This window comes from Panthera pardus, unplaced genomic scaffold, assembly GCF_024362965.1.
Source record: "Panthera pardus isolate Hobbes unplaced genomic scaffold, ASM2436296v1 HiC_scaffold_27, whole genome shotgun sequence".
Taxonomy (NCBI): Eukaryota; Metazoa; Chordata; class Mammalia; order Carnivora; family Felidae; genus Panthera; species Panthera pardus.
Genome location: NW_026526843.1, coordinates 114,312,110 through 114,334,115, shown reverse-complemented (window position 1 = coordinate 114,334,115; position 22,006 = coordinate 114,312,110). Strand labels below are relative to the sequence as shown.

Genomic DNA, 22,006 nt, shown 5'->3' with positions numbered 1-22,006 from the left:
CACCCCCCTACTGCCGGTCAAAAAGCCTCACACAAATGACTACCGACCGGTATAAGACCTCCGGGAAGTAAATAAGAGGGTCGCGGACATACACTCAACTGTTCCCAACCCATATACTCTCTTGAGCTCCTTGGCACCCTCCAGGGTCTGGTATACTGTACTAGATTTAAAAGACGCCTTCTTCAGTCTGCCGCTGGCACCCCAGAGCCAGCCCTTGTTCGCCTTTGAGTGGCATGATCCGGAGGAGGGCTACAGTGGGCAACTCACCTGGACACGGCTACCTCAGGGATTCAAAAATTCACCCACCATCTTCGACGAGGCACTACACGAGGACCTGGGTGAGTACAGAAGGGAGCACCCTGACCTCACCCTCCTACAGTACGTAGATGACATCCTGATTGCTGCCGACACGGCCAAAGACTGTGAGCGAGGGACCCAGGACCTGCTGGCTACCCTGGGGGCCTTAGGGTACCGGGCATCCGCGAAGAAGGCTCAGATATGCAGGGAGAGGGTAAGTTACCTGGGATATATCCTGGAGGGCGGACAGCGGCGGTTATCAGATGCCAGAAAAGAAACTGTCCTAAAGATCCCTACTCCCACCTCCCGAAGAGAAGTGAGGGAATTCCTAGGATCAGCCGGCTACTGCCGCCTCTGGGTTCCAGGTTTTGCTGAGATCGCCAGGCCCCTATATGAAGCTACCAAAGAGGGGAAAACATTTAAATGGGCTGAAAAAGAAGAAACTGCCTTTAATCAGTTAAAAAAAGGCCCTCCTAAGTGCCCCAGCCCTGGGCCTACCAGATATTACGAAGCCCTTCCACCTCTTTGTAGACGAACATAAGGGAATAGCAAAAGGGGTTCTAACTCAAGCCTTAGGCCCCTGGAACCGCCCAGTGGCTTACCTGTCTAAGAAACTAGACCCAGTGGCTGCCGGCTGGCCGCCATGCCTAAGAATTAGTGCAGCGACAGCACTCCTAGTCAAGGATGCAGACAAACTGACCCTAGGACAGGAGATCTGGATCACGACCCCACACGCCATTGAAGGGGTCCTGAAACAGCCTCCTGATAGATGGATGAGCAACACACGTGTGACTCATTACCAGAGCCTCCTACTCAACCCTCCACGAGTGCGGTTCCACCCCAGTGCAGCCCTCAATCCTGCAACCCTGCTGCCCGACCCTGACCTAGGTGCTCCACTATATGACTGTGCGGGAATCCTGGAACAAGTACATGGATTCCAGACGGACCTGACCGACCGGCCCCTCCCCGATGCCGAGGCTACTTGGTTCACTGATGGCAGCAGCTTTGTGCGGGACGGACACAGGTATGCGGGTGCAGCGGTGGTCACCGAAACGGACACCGTATGGGCGGAGGCTCTACCCTCCGGAACGTCAGCCCAGCGAGCGGAGCTCATAGCCCTCACCAAGGCGCTGATGCTGGGAGCTGGAAAACGGCTTAACATCTACACAGACAGCCGTTATGCATTTGTCACAGCTCATATTCATGGGGCAATTTATCAGGAGAGGGGGTTACTGACGGCAGAAGGACGGACTATAAAAAATAAGCAGGAGATACTTAACCTGCTTATGGCCTTATGGCTTCCTGCCAAGCTAGCCATTATCCACTGCCAAGGGCACCAAAAAGCTGATAACCCAGTAGCTAGAGGTAATCGAAAGGCTGACCGGGCAGCCAAGGCAGTAGCCCTTACTCCAGTCCCCACCATGACCATACAACTACCGGACCCGGGAAACCCAGTTTTACCAGACCAGCCCAGATACTCCCAGGAGGAGTTACAGCGGATCAAGAAACTCCCCATGGCCCAGTAGATAAAGGGATGGTGGTATACACCTAACAAGGAGCTCGTGCTGCCAGACCGGCTCGGAGTCTCAGTATTAGAGCACATGCATCGGTCTACTCACATGGGGGCCTGAAAATTAAAAGACTTAATCCGACATGCCGGAATCAAGATTCACCAACAGGACACCAAAATAGAGCAAGTTGTATCTGCTTGCAAGACCTGCCAACTCACCAACGCGAGAGCCCCATCAAATAAAAAAGGAACCAGGCTCAGAGGCACCAGACCGGGAGCCCAATGGGAAGTCGACTTCACTGAAGTCAAACCAGGAAAGTATGGTTATAAATATCTTTTAGTATTTACAGACACCTTCTCTGGCTGGGTGGAGGCATACCCAACCAAGCATGAAACAGCTCAGACGGTGGCTAAGAAGCTACTAGAAGACATCTTACCCAGGTATGGTTTTCCTGCCATGGTAGGATCAGACAATGGACCAGCTTTTATCTCGCAGGTAACACAGGCAGTAGCCAAGGCGGTGGGGGCAAACTGGAAATTGCATTGTGCTTATAGGCCCCAGAGCTCACGACAGGTAGAAAGAATAAATAGAACCCTAAAAGAGACCCTTACCAAATTAACCATGGAGACTGGCGGGGACTGGGTGACTCTCCTACCATACACCCTTTACCGGGTTAGGAATACTCCTTATACCTTGGGTTTTACTCCCTACGAGATCATGTTTGGCAGGCCACCCCCTATTATTCCCAACCTTCGAGCTGAGCTTCTTGCTGAGTTTAAAGATCAAGAACATTTTCTTTCCTTGAGAGGGCTCCAGAGGGCGCACGAGGACATTTGGCCGCGCCTCCGTGCCATCTATGAGGCTAGCCCGACCCCGACACCTCATCAGTACAGGCCAGGAGACTGGGTCTACATCAAGAGGCACCACCGAGAGACCCTCGAGCCGCACTGGAAGGGACCCTACATCGTGGTGTTGACAACCCCCACCGCTCTCAAAGTAGACGGCATCGCGACCTGGGTCCATCACACCCACGTTCGGCCAGCGGACCCCTCCTCGATCCGGGACTTCGTCACGCGATGGGCCATCAGTCGGGACCAACACAACCCGCTCAAGCTCAAGCTACAGCGCATTCGACCCACCTAATATTGGTAACTCTGTTAACTCTGCTTGTCATTGCTCATGCTGCCGGGAGTCCCCACGCCCCCCAAAACATCACCTGGCAGATCATAGACACCAGCTCGGGGACAATACTTAATCAGACCTCCCAGAGCCACCCTAGGGACACTTGCTTCCCAGAACTTTGTGTAAACCTCCAAACTCTGTTCCCCTTGTCACCATAAATGCAGCCGGTCCCATGATTGGGTCCCTAAGCTACATGACAAGGGGGGAATGAAAGGGCGGGCCTACGCCGGCCGACTCCATCTTGTTCTGTGTCCTTCACCTTGACCACACCTCCTCCCCTTGAGTACCCCCCCCCCCCCCCACCAACAGGACTTGGACCCTTCCCCAGCCAATCAGCCGAGGTCACGACCCTTCCCCAGCCAATCGGCTGAGGCCACAGCCATTACCTCATCAACTGCCCCTAGACCCCTATAAAACCTTTGTGCTTTTGAAACTCGCTCTCTCCCTGGTATCTCACCGCTGCGTCGGTGCAGGTAGGGGATTGAGCTCGAGCTAGCTCGAATAAAGGCTCTTTTGCTTTTGCATCGGACTCGGCTCCCTAGTGGTCTTTGGGGATCACGAATTCTGGGCATAACAAGACCAGGTCAGTGTCTTCTCCTCTGTGAAGGCATCTGTAGGGTCTATAGTCAGAAGCAGTGGTTGTTTCTTCCTGCATTTATAGCACTCTGACCTTACTCTAACCACAAGGTCTCATACATTTACATGTATGTCTCTCCACAGTGATGGGCAGGCCCAGTCTGCTTACCGAGTCACCTGGAGAGCTCCAGAAACACTACTACGTCTCGGCCTTGCCCCTAGAAATTCTGGTTTGCAAGGTGTAGGGTGGGTTGAGGGCACTGGTATTCATGCTGAAGCATGAATGAAGCACATTCGAATGTGCAGCCAGCAGTAAGGAATATTGTGATTAGAAGGTCAGCTCTTTGCAGAGACTAGGCTTGTGGTTTTTTTCGTTATCCCTCCCTACTAAGTGCCCAGACAGTGCCTGCACTGGAACTTGAGTGAACCCAGAAAGTGAAGCCAGTCAAAGTAGCCTCCTCTGAACACATAGTTGCTTACTTTGTTGAATGATCCGTATTTTCAGAGGGGATTTAAGTGCGCTGGGGGGAGACACGTACACAAACATCACAAAGAGGGAAATGGGGCCAACATTTGTGTGTTCAAGTGATATGATTGGCATCCACATATACTATTTAAAAAATAAGCCCACAAGGAAGCTGTCTAGAGAATCATCTGTTTGCCACTTAAGGAGGGCAGAAGTGAGAGAAGGTGGGGTTGAGGTTTGTTGTTGGGGGTGATGTCCAGGTAGGTGGAAAAGTGCTTTGGCAAGGCAGTAGAGAGCAGCATACACACGAATGAATGCCAAAGCTGTACGGGCTGGGTCCAACTCCCAGCAACATCGCTTACCGGTTCTGTGATCTTGTTCAAGGCACTTCACCTGTCTGTCCTCATTTTCCCCATCTGCAAAATGGGAAGCTTATATTATTACCGGTAACTGGCTTCCTAGGATTACTATCATGATTCAATAAGTTAATGTACATGAAGCGCCTAAAACAATATCCGGTGCCTAATAAACTCCCAGTGAATGGCAGCTCTTTTTATTATTATGGTTGTTGTTGTTTTTGTTCCTCTTATTTCTCGGGGAGGCGGAGCTTTTGCTGGAGCCAGAAGCGGATGCAGTGAAGCCAGTTACCCAGCTTCTATCTACCCAGAAATAGATAAATGAGTCTTATTGCTGTCCTCTGCTGTTTGTCCAAGATCCTTGGTCTAACGTGTTAGAAGGAGTGATGCCTTTTATCTTTAAAGTATAAATGAAAAAGTGTTTGGGAGATGCCTTGGGGTACCTTGTCCATTCAACTAGAGAATGACCAATGATGGCACTCAGCTTTTCAAAGGGAAGCCTCAAGTGCCTCTTTAAACACAATTGGCTTGGGGCCTTTGGCCTAGAATATCATTGCTTCCCTACAGTCCTGCTGGGGGGCAAGTTAAGGTTTAAAGACTTATATATACGTCTTTTTCTATCAATTGTTTTTCTTAGGCAATGCTGAGAACATAGCACAGATTTCTGTTACAGTCATTTCCTTCAGAAATGATAGTGATTCACAGGAAATATATTTTATGACATTCTCTCTGAACTTTTTACATGACTTTAGAAGAGAATTAACCCTTTGGCCACCTCCTGTTCTATCTAATGGAGAACACAGCCATCAACCACACAGCCAGACAGCAATCTCCATACTTTGGGTTCAATCTCCACATGAAAAGCACATTTGCAATTGACAAGCCTAATTTAATTCAGTAGGAAAACAAAAATATTTTATAGATTTAATATTTTGGCCTAGGAATCCCTCAGAATGTGGCTGTATTTGGAGACAGGACCTTTTTAGAAAACATTGTTTTTAATGTTTATTTTTGAGAGAGAGAGAGAGAGAGAGAGAGAGAGACAGAGTATGATCAGAGGAGGGGCAGAGAGAGAGAGAAAGACCCAGAATCTGAAGCAGGCTCCAGGCTCGGAGCCGTCAGCACAGAGCCCAAAGTGGGGCTCAAACCCACAAACCGTGAGATCATGACCTGAGCCTCAATGGGAGGCTTAACTGACTGAGCCACCCAGGCTCCCCTGGAGACAAGACCTTTAAAGGGGTCAATTAAAATGAGTAACATTAGGATCGGTCCTAATCCAGTCTGACTGGTGTTTTTCAAAGAAAAGGAAACTGGGACATGGAGAGACATCAGGGACGAACACCCACAGGACAACCATGTGGAGAGGCTGCAAGGGTCGTCACCTGCAAGCCAAGGAGAGAGGCCTCAGCTGAAACCAACTCTGTCAGCACCCTGACTTGGTATTTCTAGTCTCCAGAAGTGCAAGGAAAATAAATTTCTATGGTTGAGGCCACCCAGTCTGTGGAATTTTGTTATGACAGCCCTAGTGAACTAATACACTCCCATTTTGCCAGTTTTGATCCCAAGGTCCAGCACTATTCCGGTCTGTTCTTTCTGGACGGATGTGGCTGGCAACGGGCATGGTGGTGACAACTCTTTTGTCCGCATCTGGGTGACCCAGCCTCGAGGACAGAGCATCATTTACACAAACAGGTCACATCCCACAGGTCACATCCAGTCTCGGCCTCTAACAGGGCTGATCTCTCTCGTAATGTTGCCCCCTCTTCGCCATGACTATTAAATCAGATCAACAGCTTATTTCCCATTGGTTCACTTTCCGTAGACTCCACTTGAGAGAACTCAGGCTGTAATTACTGTTGCTTAACGGCTTTATCTTGCTTAAGACGACAAATTTTAGCAATGCTGGGAAGTAAATCATTTTTGTGACCACATTATGCTGACTAATACGACATAATCTCAAATTAATGTATTCAAAAGAGTACATTCCTAGCCCACGCATAGTCAGCATGTTTGCAGTTTTCCTGTTCCCAAAGTGAGATAATCAAAGCATCCATTAGGACTTTTCCATGATTCCTGAAGCTAAATATGCAACATATTCTTGAGAAGATTCCCCATAAATTAGCTGATGCTTGTTTTCTTTTCCTCAACTTCCATGGAGAAATGATGAAACGTGGCTATTATAATATCAACACTGGGGATGATAGATAACAAGCATTGAGCATTTCTATCGGTGGGACATTGTATCTTGTATCACCTCATTCATTACTTAAAAAATAATTTTATGAATTCGTTGCTATTAATATCTTCATTTTGCAGATAAGGAAATGGAAATATAGAAAGGTTACCAAAACTGTCTCACTATAGAACTTTACAGAATAAAAGAGCAAATTTACAGTGTTTTATCCCCTGTCTGTATTGCTGTCGGTTTTTAATATATTTTATTTTTAACAACAAAAAGTACTTACAAAATCTGTACACATCTGGGCAACAGCGTGATGCAGTGAGAAGGTTGTCTTAAAATATTGGCTCCACTCTTTCTTTTTTTTAAAGTTTATTTATTTTGAGACAGAGACAGCACGAGTGGGGGAGGGGCGGAGAGAGAGGGAGAGAGAGAGAATCCTAAGCAGGCTCTGCACTCAGGAGGGCAGAGCCTGAGGAGGGGCTCAAACTCCCAAAACTGTGAGATCGTGACTCGGGCTGAAACCAAAAGTCAGATGCTTAACTGACTGAGCCACCCAGGCGCCCCTAAATATTAGCTCTACTCTTGACAGACTCTCTGACCTTGGGAAAAATTACTGACCTTAGCTAAGCAACAGTAGATTCAACTATCAATGAGGTTCTCATATCCCTCAAAGTAGGCAAGTGGACATATTGTGTAGATATATATATTGGCTTCTCTTGGGTAGATACCTAGGAATGGAAGTACTGGGGTGCATGGTAAATTTATGTGTCACTTTTTAAGATACTACCAAGTTATTTTCCAAAATGGCAGTGTTATTTTACATTCCTATCAGCAGTGCATGAGAGTTCCTGTTTCTTCACCCTTCTTGTCTGTTGTATTGATGACAGCTGTTCCAGCCATTGTAGGAAGTATGCAGTGGTATCTCATTGTGGTTTGAACCGAATTTGCATTTCCCTAGTGACCAATAATGTTGAGCATCTTTTCACGTGCTTCGTATTCATGTGTATATCGTCTTCAGTAACATGTCCATTCAGATCTCTTGCCAATGTTTTAGTTGGGTTGTTTGTCTCATTATCAACTTGTAAGGGTTCTTTGTAGACTCTGGAGAAAAGTCTGCTGGACTTCTTTTACATTAGTTCTGAACATCAAGTGCACCACGCAATGCAGAATGTCTAATAAATATTTGACATGAATCATTCTTATGATGCTATTCAATTCAGTTTAGCTGAACAGATTTTTATTGAGTAATGACTATGCGGTAGGCGTATTCCAGGCACTGGCGATTCAGTAAGAGAACATGACAAGACCAAATCTCTGCTCTCAGAGAAGTGAGGAGTCGTGATTAATGGTCGCATAGCTATCGGGTAGAAAAGAGTGGAATTTGTGCCAGCCAGCCTACACACTGTCTACAGCCTAGGCACAAGTGTTGTCAAATATACCAAACTTTTGTCCGAGAATCTGATTCCCCAACGTGACTCAAATCTTTTTGATCACCATTTGTTATCATAGAAATCCTTGATTCCAGGAGTTATCTATATCTAAAAGCGAAAACTTGCATGGGGGCACCTGGGTGGCTCAGCTGGTCAAGCATCCAACTCTTGATTTCGGCTCAGGTCATGATCTCACGGTTTGTGAGATGGAGCCCCGAGTGGCGATCTGTGCTGACAGGGCAGAGCCTGCTTGGGATTCTCTCTCTCTCTCTCTCTCTCTCTCTCTCTGCCCCTCCCCTGCTGGCTCTCTCTCTCAAAATAAATAAATAAACTAAAAAAAACCTGACATAGAGTATAACTTTACTTATTTAGGTTAATCCTATAGAATATGTTATTTTTATATATGCCATATATACACAACCACGTATTTTCCTCCAAAGGCTTAACCTCCACCAGAAACTTACTAGCTGGGTCCTAGTTTCTCTTTCTCCAACACAACACTCCCCTTTTCTCTTTTTCCATATTGTTGGCCTAAAATCCCCTATTCAGAAGTTCTGGGGACCAACCTCAGCAGATCTATAGGTAGGCAATTTTATACCATATCTTTAGGAAGTAGGCTACTAAAAGATCAATGGAGTCAGTTGCCTTGATGTCCAGAGAGTTTTCTCCGAGATGGCAGAGGTCAAGAAACCTTTGGTTACAACATCTCCCCAGCCTGCCCTTCTAGCAGTGGCCTCAGCAGCCATTTCTGGGGATGGTGGCTGCCTGCCTGTCTGTTCACAGCAGCTTCCAGGCACACCTCCTGGAGGAGGCAGCTCTCCCAGGGGCAGTTTCCGACTCCTTCTGTTGCCTGCTCTCCGGAGTTCTACCCTTCAGGACCACTTCTGGTTACTCTGTCTCCACAGAAAGTTCTCCGTTGAGCCTTCTGCGCTTTCAAAATGTGCTTTACACAGGGCTGGTTTTAGGATGAGGGCTGGCAGTCACATCCCGGGTGGCCACAAATGGAGCTGTTCCCTCTGGCTATGCTGTGAACTTTCTGCTTTTTTCCTGCTCAAATCCTCCCAGGAGGATACGGACTAGGTGGGGAGGCGGCACCCTGACGGAATTGAGGGCACAGAATCGGGGACCGGGTGTCAGACCTGTAATCCAAGGTAGGCTCTGCCTTTTCCTAACTGCATGATCTCAGGCAAGTGACTTAATCCTTGTAGGCCTCAGTTTCCTTGGCTATAAAATAGGGGGATAAGGTTTCCTATCTCATGGGTTACTTTGAGGATTAAATGAAAAGCACTCGGTATTTGGCACATTATAAGAAACCAGTACATATTAGCTACTATGATATCCGATGCCGAATAAATGTTGCTTGAGTAACGAAACTATGGAAGCGACTTGCAAAGGGCTCTAAATTCTTCAGATAGGGTTTAAGGACATCTTAGAAAACTGGCAGAAGAAACGACTGCTCGTTCCTTCCAGAACACTGTCGTGTGTTTTCTCCCACCTTTCCCACTGGGATGGCTGGCCGCTTTTCCTCCCTCCTTCACCCCAGAGAACCGCTCAGCTTTCAGATCTAAGTCCGAAGTCGTATCACGCATGCTTTCTCCGTGTGGATTTCCCCAATACTGTTTTGCCTGTATTGCAATATAGCTATTGTCTGTCTTCTTTACCAGACTTAGGATGCTTGAAAGACAGGGGCACCCGGATGGCTCACACCAGGTTGAGTGTCCAACTTGGGCTCAGGTCACGATCGCGTGGTTCATGAGTTCGAGCCTCACATCGGGCTTGCCTGCTTGGGATCCTCTGTCCCCCTCTCTCTCCCCCTCCTCTGCTTATGCGCTGCCAAATATATATAATGCTTGAGAAATATGATTTTGCCTTATTTATCTAAACATTTCATTACAACATATACTGAATATAGAAAGTTATTTATATGGTATTTTCTTTTCTTTTTTGCGTCCTATGTCTTAAAAGTCTTGTGTGTATTTTATATTTCCAGCACATCTCAATTTGGATTAGCCATATTTCAAGGGCTCCATTGATACATGTAGCTAATAGATGCTGGGTTGGACAGCACAGTCCTCAATGCTCCATCTTCCATATTCTCCTGGCCTTTGTGCTTACCAGTTATAGCACTTAAAACAGACTATGTTACAAATGATCTGTTCGTGTGTCTGTTTCCTATGAGCATTTCTAGGCTGAGGGTTTTGTCTTATTTGTCTTTGCATCCCCATTCCCTGATGTAGTGCTTACCAGATGGTAAGTTCCCAACAAATACTTATCTGATGAATATTATAGATATCATTTATTGGGCAACTACTAAGTGCCTGGGACTTTCTACCTGATATTTCACTTAACCATTGCAAAACCTTGACTGGTCATTCCCAGTTGCAGAAAATACAAAGGAGAATCCAGAAATTTTAAGAGACTTCCTAAAAGTTAGAAAGTTTTAAGCAGCAGAGCTGGGATTGAACCCTTCTGGCTCGAAAATTGGAACATGGGGGGCGCCTGGGTGGCTCAGTTGGTTGAGTGACTGACTCTTGGTTTGCCTCCGTTCATGATCTCATGGTTCATGTGTTTGAGCCCCAGCTCAGGCTCTGCTCTGACATGTGAAGCCTGCTTGGGATTCTCTCTCCCTCTCTCTCTGCACGTCCCCAGCTTGTGTACATGCGTGCATGCTCTCTCTCTCTCAAAAAAAAAAAAAAACAAAAAACAAAAAACAAAAAACAACTTTAAAATTGGAACATGGCTCTCATCAGTGCATGTGGGTTCCATCCCAGCTTCATTTCTAATTGGATGACCTTTGGCTTTACATTGAACCCCCTGAGCCTCCGATTCCTATTTGTGAAATGAAAGCTAATGTCTAGGGTCTCTTTTAGTTTAGGATGCTGCAATGATAACTTCTTACATATAATCAAGTCAATTTTTCTCCCCTTCGAAGTTGTTTCCCAGAGAAAAAAATATCTCCCAAATTAGGCATACTTATGTCACTTGGTTACCTCCAAATAGTGACTATATATTCACTTGATTTTATTGTAAGAACTGTGAATAAACATTAAATTGTTATGAATGGAATTCTTTTCCTTTTTTACCCTGCCTGAAAAAGTAAAGGTTGTTGTATTATCGTTCTTACTTGCTTCTAATGCTTTAACACTCGTTTCCCTATTTAATTAATTTGAAGAACTCTAATGAACTTTGTGAGGCTATTGTCTAATTTTAACAAGGGAAGCACTTGTTTCTCCCTGAATATCCTCTCCCCAGTTCTCGCAATCTACCTTTCACTAGCAAACATTTATAAACCAACTCAGGGGCACTAAAAGAAGCCTTTACGTTGAAACAAAATCAAGTGGGAAAATCTCCCCAGTCCCTTCTAGCCTTAACTTCACATGAGTTTTTCCTACAAATTGGGTAATAATGGCTTTACATATTCAAATGTTTTTTGAAAGTGGAACTCAAGGCAGATGATGATGGGGAACGTAATTGCACTCCATATAGCTCTAGAGCAGGGGCTGGCAAACAGCCTGTGAGCAAACTCCAACTTGCTGCTTGCTGGTGTTTATAAATAAAGTTTTATTTGGCATGGCACACAGCCATGCTCAGTTATTTACGCATTGTCTACTGTTCAGGGGCTATCGATGGCTGGTCAAGTTGAAAATATTTATTATCTGGTCCTTTATAGAAAAAGTTTATTTACCTCTGTTTGGAGCACATTGCTTTGGTTTGCTAAATATCTCCCGGAGCAGCCTCCACCATGAGGTACATCAAGATTCTGAAGTGGCCTCTTTCTTCAGGGGGAGTTCAGGAAAAGCCCAGCTGGAATCCAAGTTTGGCAAAAGTTTGAGAAGAAGAAATAGACTCTGGATTTACATTGCTGGCTGATGAAGTTCCTTCGTGGTGGTTGAGATGCAGACGGGAAACAATGCGCTCGCAGTTGTTAGGAGGGGTTTTAATTCTAGAAGTTTTTAATTAACATTGTTGTGACTTTACTAGGTAAGGAAAGTAATTTTTATCTGCCTCCTTGTCTTTAGTTATAATATATGACTGATGATAGTACATACCTCCTAGGGCTGTATGAATCCTAAATGAATCAATACACACAAAGGACTTAGGACAGAAGCTGGCACTGAAAACAGTAGGAACCATGATTACGTAGCTAATTCAAAGGAAGCAAAGCATACCAAGAAAATGTTTTCCCCCTGAAGTTACTCTAGATTCCAATTTAGAGAATGAACTAAATCAGTCACCACAAAGACTACATTCATTTTCCTTGTCATGTAGAATCCTGTGGTGACATCACACCAGAAAACAAATTTATATGAGAGAAAATTAATTACATTTGGCAGGGACTTTTATTTGTTTATTATTAAAACATGTTCTGATGATGCTGTAGCTACCATAGCCAGAGGGAAGTAATATACAAACCAAAGCAAATCAGCAAATTTGAACATTATTTTCTGAATATGATATATATTAGGGAGTGAATGCTGTTTGACAGATACCAAGTCTTGGGGGCTCCAAGGGAGGCATCCATCATCCTGCAGAACAAAATAAAACTATAAAATGGGGGAAAACATGGCTATTTACTCTAAGTGTCATCAGTGCTAGTTACTATTTTGGGTAACTATTTTGGGTAGGGCACAAACCCACATTCCCTCAGCGCTGATGTATATGTGACAGCTTGAGTTCAACTGCCAGCACCACCAAATCCTTTCCGTCCACCCACATACAGTAGGCCTTGACATGCCAGATAATCGACACTCTCTGGGTGCAGCCCTCAACCAATATCTAGTGGAAATTGGTGGACAGATAACCCAGGTCTCTTGCCCCTTGGATATGAGGTTTGTAAGGCGTGTGTTTTACACTGGGCCCCAGAGATTTGCAGTGGGATTAAACTCTAGTTTTCCAAAGTAGTAACCTGCTTCACCACAGTCCCTTCCTTGGCTTTCTTCCCTATCCCATCTCACTTCCCTATGCCCCTCAAATGTTCCCTGAGATTACCTCCAAAATACATTTCTTGGGGCACCTGGGTGGCTCAGTCAGTTGAGTGTCTGACTCTTGATTTTGGCTCGGGTCATGATCTCATGGTTCGTGGGTTTATGCCCCACACTGAGTTCAGCACTGATGTCACAGAGCCTGCTTGGGGTTCTCTCTCTCCTTCTCTCTGCCCCTCCCCTGCTCACATGCATGCATGCTCACTCTCTCTCAAAAATAAATGAATAAACATTAAAAAATACATTTCTTGTATTTGAGTTCTTATCTCAGAGTCAGCTTCTGAAGAAACCGATGTGAAGATAAGGTGAATGCCTCTTGTATGGTTTTGAACTGGACCTTATTGGTGCATTTCCCTTTATGAATCACAGAAGAACCCACAAGCACATAATTAAATTGGTTAACTACGTAATGACCAACCGTTTTTACCAAAAAACTCCAAGTGATTTCCATACAACAATCAGTTGGATCAATTTTCACAAGACAAGTGTAACTGAAGCCACAATGTGGTAGATATACAGTTTAGGCTCACTTAGGAAAAGACTTTGAAAGATCTTAAACCTTTTCCTAAGTTCAGAAAGTGAATCATAAACTTGTTGAGGTAGATAAAGAAATATATATTTGTCCCAGTATCCGAAACTATTTACTTTCTGTAAAATTTATCCTAACTTTCTATGTTGGCTATTATCAGCTTGTTTTCATTTTTGCAAACAAAACAGAACAGCCACATATTTACGGCTGTAGAAAGCATATTGACGAGGGATTCTTAAATCTCAGTCTGTTGATAGCAATGATTAACAGTTGGGCTTTGGGGGGGGGGGGGATCAATGAAATCTCTGGAACTGCCTACAAAATGGGACCATGTACTTTTTTTTTTTCTACTGAAGAAAGTTCCCCGAACTTGCATTAGATTCTCAAAGGTGTCTATGATCCAAAATACATGGGAGAGGCCGACCACATTAACGATACAAGAATTGATTAGCAAGAACCTTTAAATGCATCCTCAAAGAAACCGTTGACAATATTAAAGCATAGAAGATTAAAGACTCTGGTTCTTTTTAAAAAATTTTTTTTTCAACGTTTTTTTTATTTATTTTTGGGACAGAGAGAGACAGAGCACGAACGGGGGAGGGGCAGAGAGAGAGGGAGACACAGAATCGGAAACAGGCTCCAGGCTCCGAGCCATCAGCCCAGAGCCTGACACGGGGCTCGAACTCACGGACCGCGAGATCGTGACCTGGCTGAAGTCGGACGCTTAACCGACTGCGCCATCCAGGCGCCCCTAAAGACTCTGGTTCTGATCATGGCACAATTATGGCTACCTGACTTACCTTTCTATCATAAACAACCATCAAACTAGACAAAATAAATGAAGCAACTGATTTAAGTCAGTAGGCAAAACAGGGTTTTGATCTTGGAGAGGAGATATACAAGGTAGGCTCCATATTTACTCCACTTTCTGCTTTGGTGAACTTTCTAGACTACAGCCAGAGGTGTACCCAAACAGTACCCAAACAGAATAGCAGTCTTGCTCTGCTCAGATCCAGATTGCTGAGTTGGCCGGAATTTACTGTGGAGAGGGACCTGGGCAGAATAGGAGTTTCACACATCTGCACAGGTGACTCCTTGAATCTTTGGTCAAATACAAGCTGTACAGGCATAGGGCAAACTCTATGAGGTCTAGCAGAGAACAGCTGCAGGGAATGTGGAAGATAAAAGAGACACAGGTGGTTCAATTGGCAAAAATGAAGAGATTTTGCTTAATACTTTGGTCATTTAGTTGAGACCCTAGGAAGACCATGCCTAGGGAGAGGGCACTATAGTCCTAGAGGAAGGGCTCTAAAGCCAAGCTTCAAAAAGTTCGAGCTGATCTACCAAAACTTATCTGCCAGCCAAAATAAAATCCAACACTCTTTCTAGGAAGACAACCAAATCCAGGCCAAAACAAAACAAAACAAAACAAAACAAAACAAAACCCCACAACATTCATGATGCCAAGTATAAATTTTAAAAAAGTTACAATATGTGTGAATGAACAGAGAAATCTGAAATATAAGCAGGAGACAAATTCAGAGATCACACAGGTACTGGAATTAGTGGGTAAGGGTTAGAAAATAGTTATAACCAATATAAATATTAAGGAAAAAATGGCCACAGTGAGAGAACATGTGGGGAATCTGTTTACAGATCAAACTATAATAAATGAAATGAAATGAAACAGGAACAGCAGATATACAAGATCTGAAATTAAAATTTTACTGGAAGGGTTTAACAGCAGATTGGACACTGGAGAAGAAAAAAAAAATCAATGCTTTTGTAAACATGGCAGTAGAAACTATCCAAGTTGAAGGACCAAAAGAAAAATAAAACCAAAAAGTAAAACACCTGTTGCACAATACCAGGGGGTATTACAATAAGTAGTTTCGATTAAAAAAAAAAGAGAGAGAGAGAAGAGAGAGTCATTGGAGCAGAACATATATTTGAGGAAATAATTGCCCCCCGTATTTCAAACTTGTTGAAAAATATCAACTCACAAATCCAAGGAGCTCAAAAAAGTCTTAAGATAAACACAAAGAAAAGTGTATCCAGGCAACATCTATCTATCTATCTATCTATCTATCTATCTATCTATCTATCTACCTATCTACCTATTTATTAAAAAAATGTTTGTTTATATATTTTGAGAGAGAGAGAGTGCAGGCAGGGGAGGGCCATAGTGAGAGGGAGAGAGAGAATCCCAAGCAGGCTCCATGCTGAGCCTGGATGGATGTGGGGGATGCGGGGGGTGGTAGGGGTAGGCAATTGCAGGATGTGAGATAATGACTTAAGCCGAAATCATGAGTATGAGCCACCCAGGTGCCCGCAGGCAAATTCTCATCACAATTCTGAGGACCAAAGATAAAGAGCAAACTTAAAAATCACCCAGAGATAAAAGACACATTACACACATGGGAACAATAATAAAAGCAATGACTGATACCTTATCACAGAGGATGCAAGGCAGAGACAACGGAATGACATTATAAAGTGTCAAAAACCAAACTTTTAACCGAAAATTTAATATCCAGAGATACTTTACTTTATGAAAGAACAAAACATAAGAATGTTTTCAGATAATAAAAGTTAAAACAGTTCATGATAGTAGCCCTGCACTATAAAAATTCTTAAAGCTAAAAAGAAACGAAGTACAGATAAAAATTCAAATCCACCTAAACTGATGAGGAGTAGCAGAAATGAAAAATATGTTAGTAAATATGAAAGACTTTAAAAAATTATTAATGTATTTAAAAGATAATTGGTTACTTAGGGTAAAAATACTAGTATATATTTCATGGACTGGAAGAATCAATATTGTGAAGATTTTAATTCTCCCTAATTTTATCTATATAATCAATGCAATCCCAGTCAAAATCCTAGCAGGTTTCTATCTAAGAATTGCCAAGATGACTCTAAAATATGTATTCAAATGTAAAAGATCGGGTTTGGTCAAAGGATCTTTAAAAAGAGCAACAAATTTGGAGGATTCGCATTTCCTGATTCTAAGAATTACTACAAGTCAACAGTAATCAAGAGACTGTGGTATTAATAGGCATAAAAACAAAAATCAATGGATCAGATCACAGAGTTCATGAACGGAACCACACTTTATGGTCAAATGACTTTTGGCAAAGGTATTTCAAAGGGGGAAAGAATGGTCTTTTCAACACATGGTTCTGGAAAAATTGGTTATCCATGTGAGAAGAAATAACATTTGACTACTATATCACACCACATACTATATCATATCATACACCACGATAGCATATAACATAAAGTTAATTCAAGATAGATCACAGACTCAAACATAAAAGTTAAAGCAGTAGAGCTTCTAGAATAAAATAGCATCAGAATATATCTGTGATGTTGGGATAGGCAAAGATTTCTCAGACAGGACACAAAAAGCACAAACCATAACAGAAAAGAAATTGGTAAGTTGGACTTCAACAAACTTATAACCTCCTGTTTATCTGGAGACAATGTTTAGAAAATGAATAGACAAATCATAGACTGGGGAAATATATTTACAGAGCACCTATCGGATAAAATACTAACATCCAAGATCTACAAAGAGCTCTTATAACTCAAAAATAAGAAGACGAACAATGAAATAATAACGGGCTAAAGATTTAAACAGACAGTTCACACACAAAAAAGATATTCAAGTGGCCAATAAGCATATGAAAACTTGATCCACATCTTTAGTTATCAGGAAAATACAAATTACATCCATGTTGAAGTAAAATGTGTACCTACCCTATGACCCAGCAATCCTGGATGTAGGTATCTACTCAAAAGAAATGAAAATGTGTTCACAAAATAACTTGTTCAAGAACGTTCATAGCAGCTTTATTCACGATAGCTTTAAATGGAAACAACCAAATGTTCATCGACAGGAGAATGGATAAAAAAAATTGTATTTATTTGCACAGCAGACTACTAATCAAGTGTAAAGAGGAATGATACGCACAAGGGTGAATATCAAAAACACCTCAAGTTGCTAATATGCTGGTAACCTGGGAAGGGGAGAATGGGGCAGAGATAATGGAAGGAAAGGAAAATTAATGCAGCAATATTTCCCTGACAGCTGTGAGCTTAGGCACTGCTACAGCCGAAACTGTGCTTGGCCATAGAGAATATTAATCAGGTTTAGCTTTTCACCAGCTTAGCGCTGAAAGGGCCATGGTGATTAACGGGACTAATTAAGCCAGCCCCAAGGGCAATGTCTGCATGTAAATATAATAGGATTATTCTTTATGCCTCTCTAATATGTCACCTTATATTACCATTGTGAAATGTTTGGGGCATTTAACCTAATCACTTGTCTAGACTTGTCTTCAAGATAGACAGGCTTTTCAGATTTTATTGTTATTCTTACCCAAAACAGAAAAATCAGATTTAGTCCAGGTAGAGGCAAAAGCAAAAGGGAAAATGTTGCTACGATTTGGTCTCAAAAGAGCCCAGGAAACATGTGATAGGTACCACTGTTGTGAATCCAAAGCCTGTCAGGAAAGTTCACAAAATAATGCCTTTCACTTCCCACTATTCTGAAACCTTCTACTACGTTTTCAAAATATCTATTAAGCCAAGCCCCTGTATTTTTGCAATGGAAATGGTCCATAGCAAACTTTTAGATATCATAAAGAAACATCATCAAAATTCCATGTAGAATAAGCTTCTACCATGAGGTTTCAATTGCTCTATTAACTGGAAGTCAAGAAAGGCTTTCTGGATGGTGGACGTCTATGGTGATGTAAGTACAGGGGTGAGCGAGGTCGGGGAGAAGAAATGTAACGAAAACATGCCAACATTGACAGTGATATGAGTATAAACACTACTTTTAAAATCCTTTCATTGTGAAACAAAATACACATATGGATAACCACACAAAACAAATTGTGTATCTTAGTGTGTTGTTACAAGGAAAACACGATCCTAACTCCTAACTGGGTCAAGAAATAGAAGTTTGCCAGTCGCCTCTTGGAACTCCTCTTCAACACTCTTTTCCTTCAAAAGTAATCACTATCCTCATCATTTTTCTTTTCTTGAGGGGGGTGGTGAGAGAGAGAGAGACAGAGACAGAGACAGACAGACAGACAGACAGACAGAAGGGGGAGAGAATCTTAAGTAGGCTCCATGCCCAGCATGGAGCCAGTCTCACAGGGCTCAGTCTCACAACCCCAAGATCATGATCTGAGCTGAAATCAAGAGTCAGATGCTTAACTGACTTAGCCACCCAGGTGCCTCTATCCTTACTTCTTATAGGAATCCTTCCTTGCAAATATTTGTGGTTTTATTAACCAACTGGGCATGCCTACAAACTATAGCTTAGTCTTGCCTATTAAAAAAAGATATATATATATAATATTTAAATATATATTATATATAATATATATATTATATTATATAATATATATAAAATATAATATATATTATATATATTAAATTATATAATAAATATATATTATATAATAAATATATATAATAAATATATATAATTATATGTATATTATATAATTATATAATATATAATTATATATGTATTATATATAGAGTCTATATATATAATATATATAATATAAATATATAAATATATAAATAAATATTATATATTAAAATATAATATATATTATATAATATATTATATATTAAAATATTATATATTATATAATAAATATTATTATATATTAAAATATAATATATATTATATAATAATATATTATTATATATTAAAATATAATATATATAAAATATATAATATTATATATTATATAATATTATATATTATATAATATACAATATAATTATATAATATAATATATATTATATATTATTATATTATCTTTTATTATTATTATAATTATATATTATTATATTATCTTTTATTATTATTTAAAAGATTATTATTATTATTTATTATCTTTTTATTATTAAAGATATTATATATATCTTTTCCCCCCTTTGCTCATGTGTTTTGTTTCTTTTTTTTTTTTTTTTTTATTTATTTTTGGGACAGAGAGAGACAGAGCATGAACGGGGGAGGGGGCAGAGAGAGAGGGAGACACAGAATCGGAAACAGGCTCCAGGCTCTGAGCCATCAGCCCAGAGCCTGATGTGGGGCTCGAACTCACGGACCGCGAGATCATGACCTGGCTGAAGTCGGACACTTAACCGATCTGCGCCACCCAGGCGCCCCACATGTGTTTTGTTTCTTAAATTCCACATATGAGTCAAAGTATATGGTGTTTGTCTTGTTCTGACTGACTTACCTCACTTAGTATAATACTCTTTAGCTCCATCCATGTTAATGCAAATGGCAAGATATTATTCTTTTTTATGGCTGAGTAATATTCCATTGTATGTATATACCACATATTTGTTGCCCATTCATCAGTTGATAGGCACTTGGGCTATCTCCATAATTTGGCTATTGTAGATAATGCTTCTATAAACATCAAGGTGCAGGTATCCCTTTGAGTTAGTATTTCTATATTCTTTGGGGTAAATACCTAGTAGTATAATTGCTGGATTGTAGGATAGTTCTATTTTTAACTTTGTGAGGAACCTCCATACTGTTTTCTAGAGTGGCTGCACAGTTTGCATTCCCACCCACAGCATTTTTCACAGAGCTAGAACAAACAATCCTAAGTTTGTATGGAGCCACAAAAGATCACAAATAGCCAAAACAACCTTGAGAAAGAAAAGCAAAGCTGGAGGCGTCACAATTCTGGACTTCAAGTTATATTCCAAAGCTGTAGTCATCAAAACAGTATGGTACTGGCACAAACATGGACACATAGATCAATAGAACAGAATAGAAAAACCCACATTAATTTTTATACGGTCAATTTATTTTTGACAAAGCAGGAAAGAATATCCAGTGAGAAAAAGATAGTCTCTTCAACAAATAATGTTGGGAAAACCAGACAGCAACATGCAAAAGAATGAAACTGGATCACTTTCTTACACCATACACAAAAACTCAAAATGGATGAAAGTCCTAAATGTGAGACAGGAAACCATTAAAATCCTAGAGAACACAGGCAGTAACCTCTTTGACATTGGCTGTAGCAACTTCTTTCTAGATATGTTTCCTGAGGCAAGGGAAACAAAAGCAAAAATAAACTATTGGGACTTCATCAAAATAAAAAATTTCTGCACATTGAAGGAAGCAATCAACAAAACTAAAGGCAACCTATGGAATAGGAGAAGATATTTGCAAATGACAAATCTGGTAATGGGTTAGTGTACAAAATATATAAAGAACTTATAAAACTCATCACCCCAAACATGATTAATCCAATTGAAAAGGGACAAAAGACACAGACATTTTTCCAAAGGAGACATACAGATGGCCAATAGACATATGAAAAGATACTCTTCATCACTGATCATCAGGGAAATAGAAATCAAAACTACAATGAGATATCACCTCACACCTGTCAGAATGGCTAAAATTAACAACATAGGAAACGAGCTGTTGGTAAGGATGTGGAGAAAGAGGAACCCTCTTGCTCTATGTAGTTTTTTAAAAAATAAAAATACTTGATCTCATCTTACTGATATTTTCATTTCAATTTCAGGAATATCGTCTTTTTTTTTTAACCTGTCCCATATTACATCTTGTCTCCTTTCTTTTACCCAGAGAATTTTGGACATAGGAAATTATAGAATAGAATGTCCATAATTTCTTTACCCCACATCTCATGCACAAAAGCCTCAAAATAACAATACTAACAACTCAACCTCCAACAGTTAAACAGTTTTTGCCTATGTTTTTCTCTTTGCTCCCTCTCTTCATTTTAAATAGTTGAACGATATGCATATTATCTGAGCATTACAGATGTTACACACAATGCTCTCTTCCTTCTAAATGCCAGTTAGTCTTCATTGTACGGTAACTATATACCCAAGGCTCATCTGCAGTCCTTACATCAATATCTTTCTAGTTCTTTAGATTATCTGAAGTTTGGTGTTTAGATTTCTCAGGCAGGCTCATAGGGACAATATTCTGCATTTCTTGCTTGTTGATAACAGTTTTTTGCCCTTTATAGTGGAAAGTCAATTTTGCTTGATGTAAAATTCTTGCTCACATATTTCCTCAAGAATATGAAATATATCACATCGTTTTCTTCTGACTTAAAGCTTTGATGTTGAAATATATAACAAGCTAATTTTTTCATTGTAATTCACAAGCTCTTTTTGCTTACATGACCAAAAGTATTTAAAAATTTCTATTTAAAGTCTAGTAATGTTGTTAAATTGCCTGGGTATTGGTCAACTGTTCTGGGTCAGTCTTCTCAGATAAGTAGTGTGCTCTTGTAGTACGTAGTTTTGAAACTTCAAGATTTTTTAAAATAATTTTTGAGAGAGAGGGAGAGAGAGAGAGAGTGACAGAGCATGAGCGGGGGAGTGGCAGAGAGAGAGGGAGACACAGAATCCAAAGCAGGCTCCAGGCTCTGAGCCATCAGCACAGAGCCCGACGTGGG

General features: G+C 41.4%; 1 protein-coding gene across 1 annotated transcript; it reads left to right on the top strand.

Annotated features, from left to right (window-relative positions):
• Nucleotides 1–112: 112 nt before the first annotated feature.
• LOC128773859 (uncharacterized) lies at nt 113–3,021 on the top strand (the record flags this gene model as incomplete). The annotated part of the gene is made up of 2 exons (XM_053891825.1): nt 113–511; nt 1,965–3,021. Coding segments are annotated over 2 exons (1,386 nt in total), but the record flags the coding sequence as incomplete, so codon positions are not given.
• Nucleotides 3,022–22,006: the final 18,985 nt, after the last annotated feature.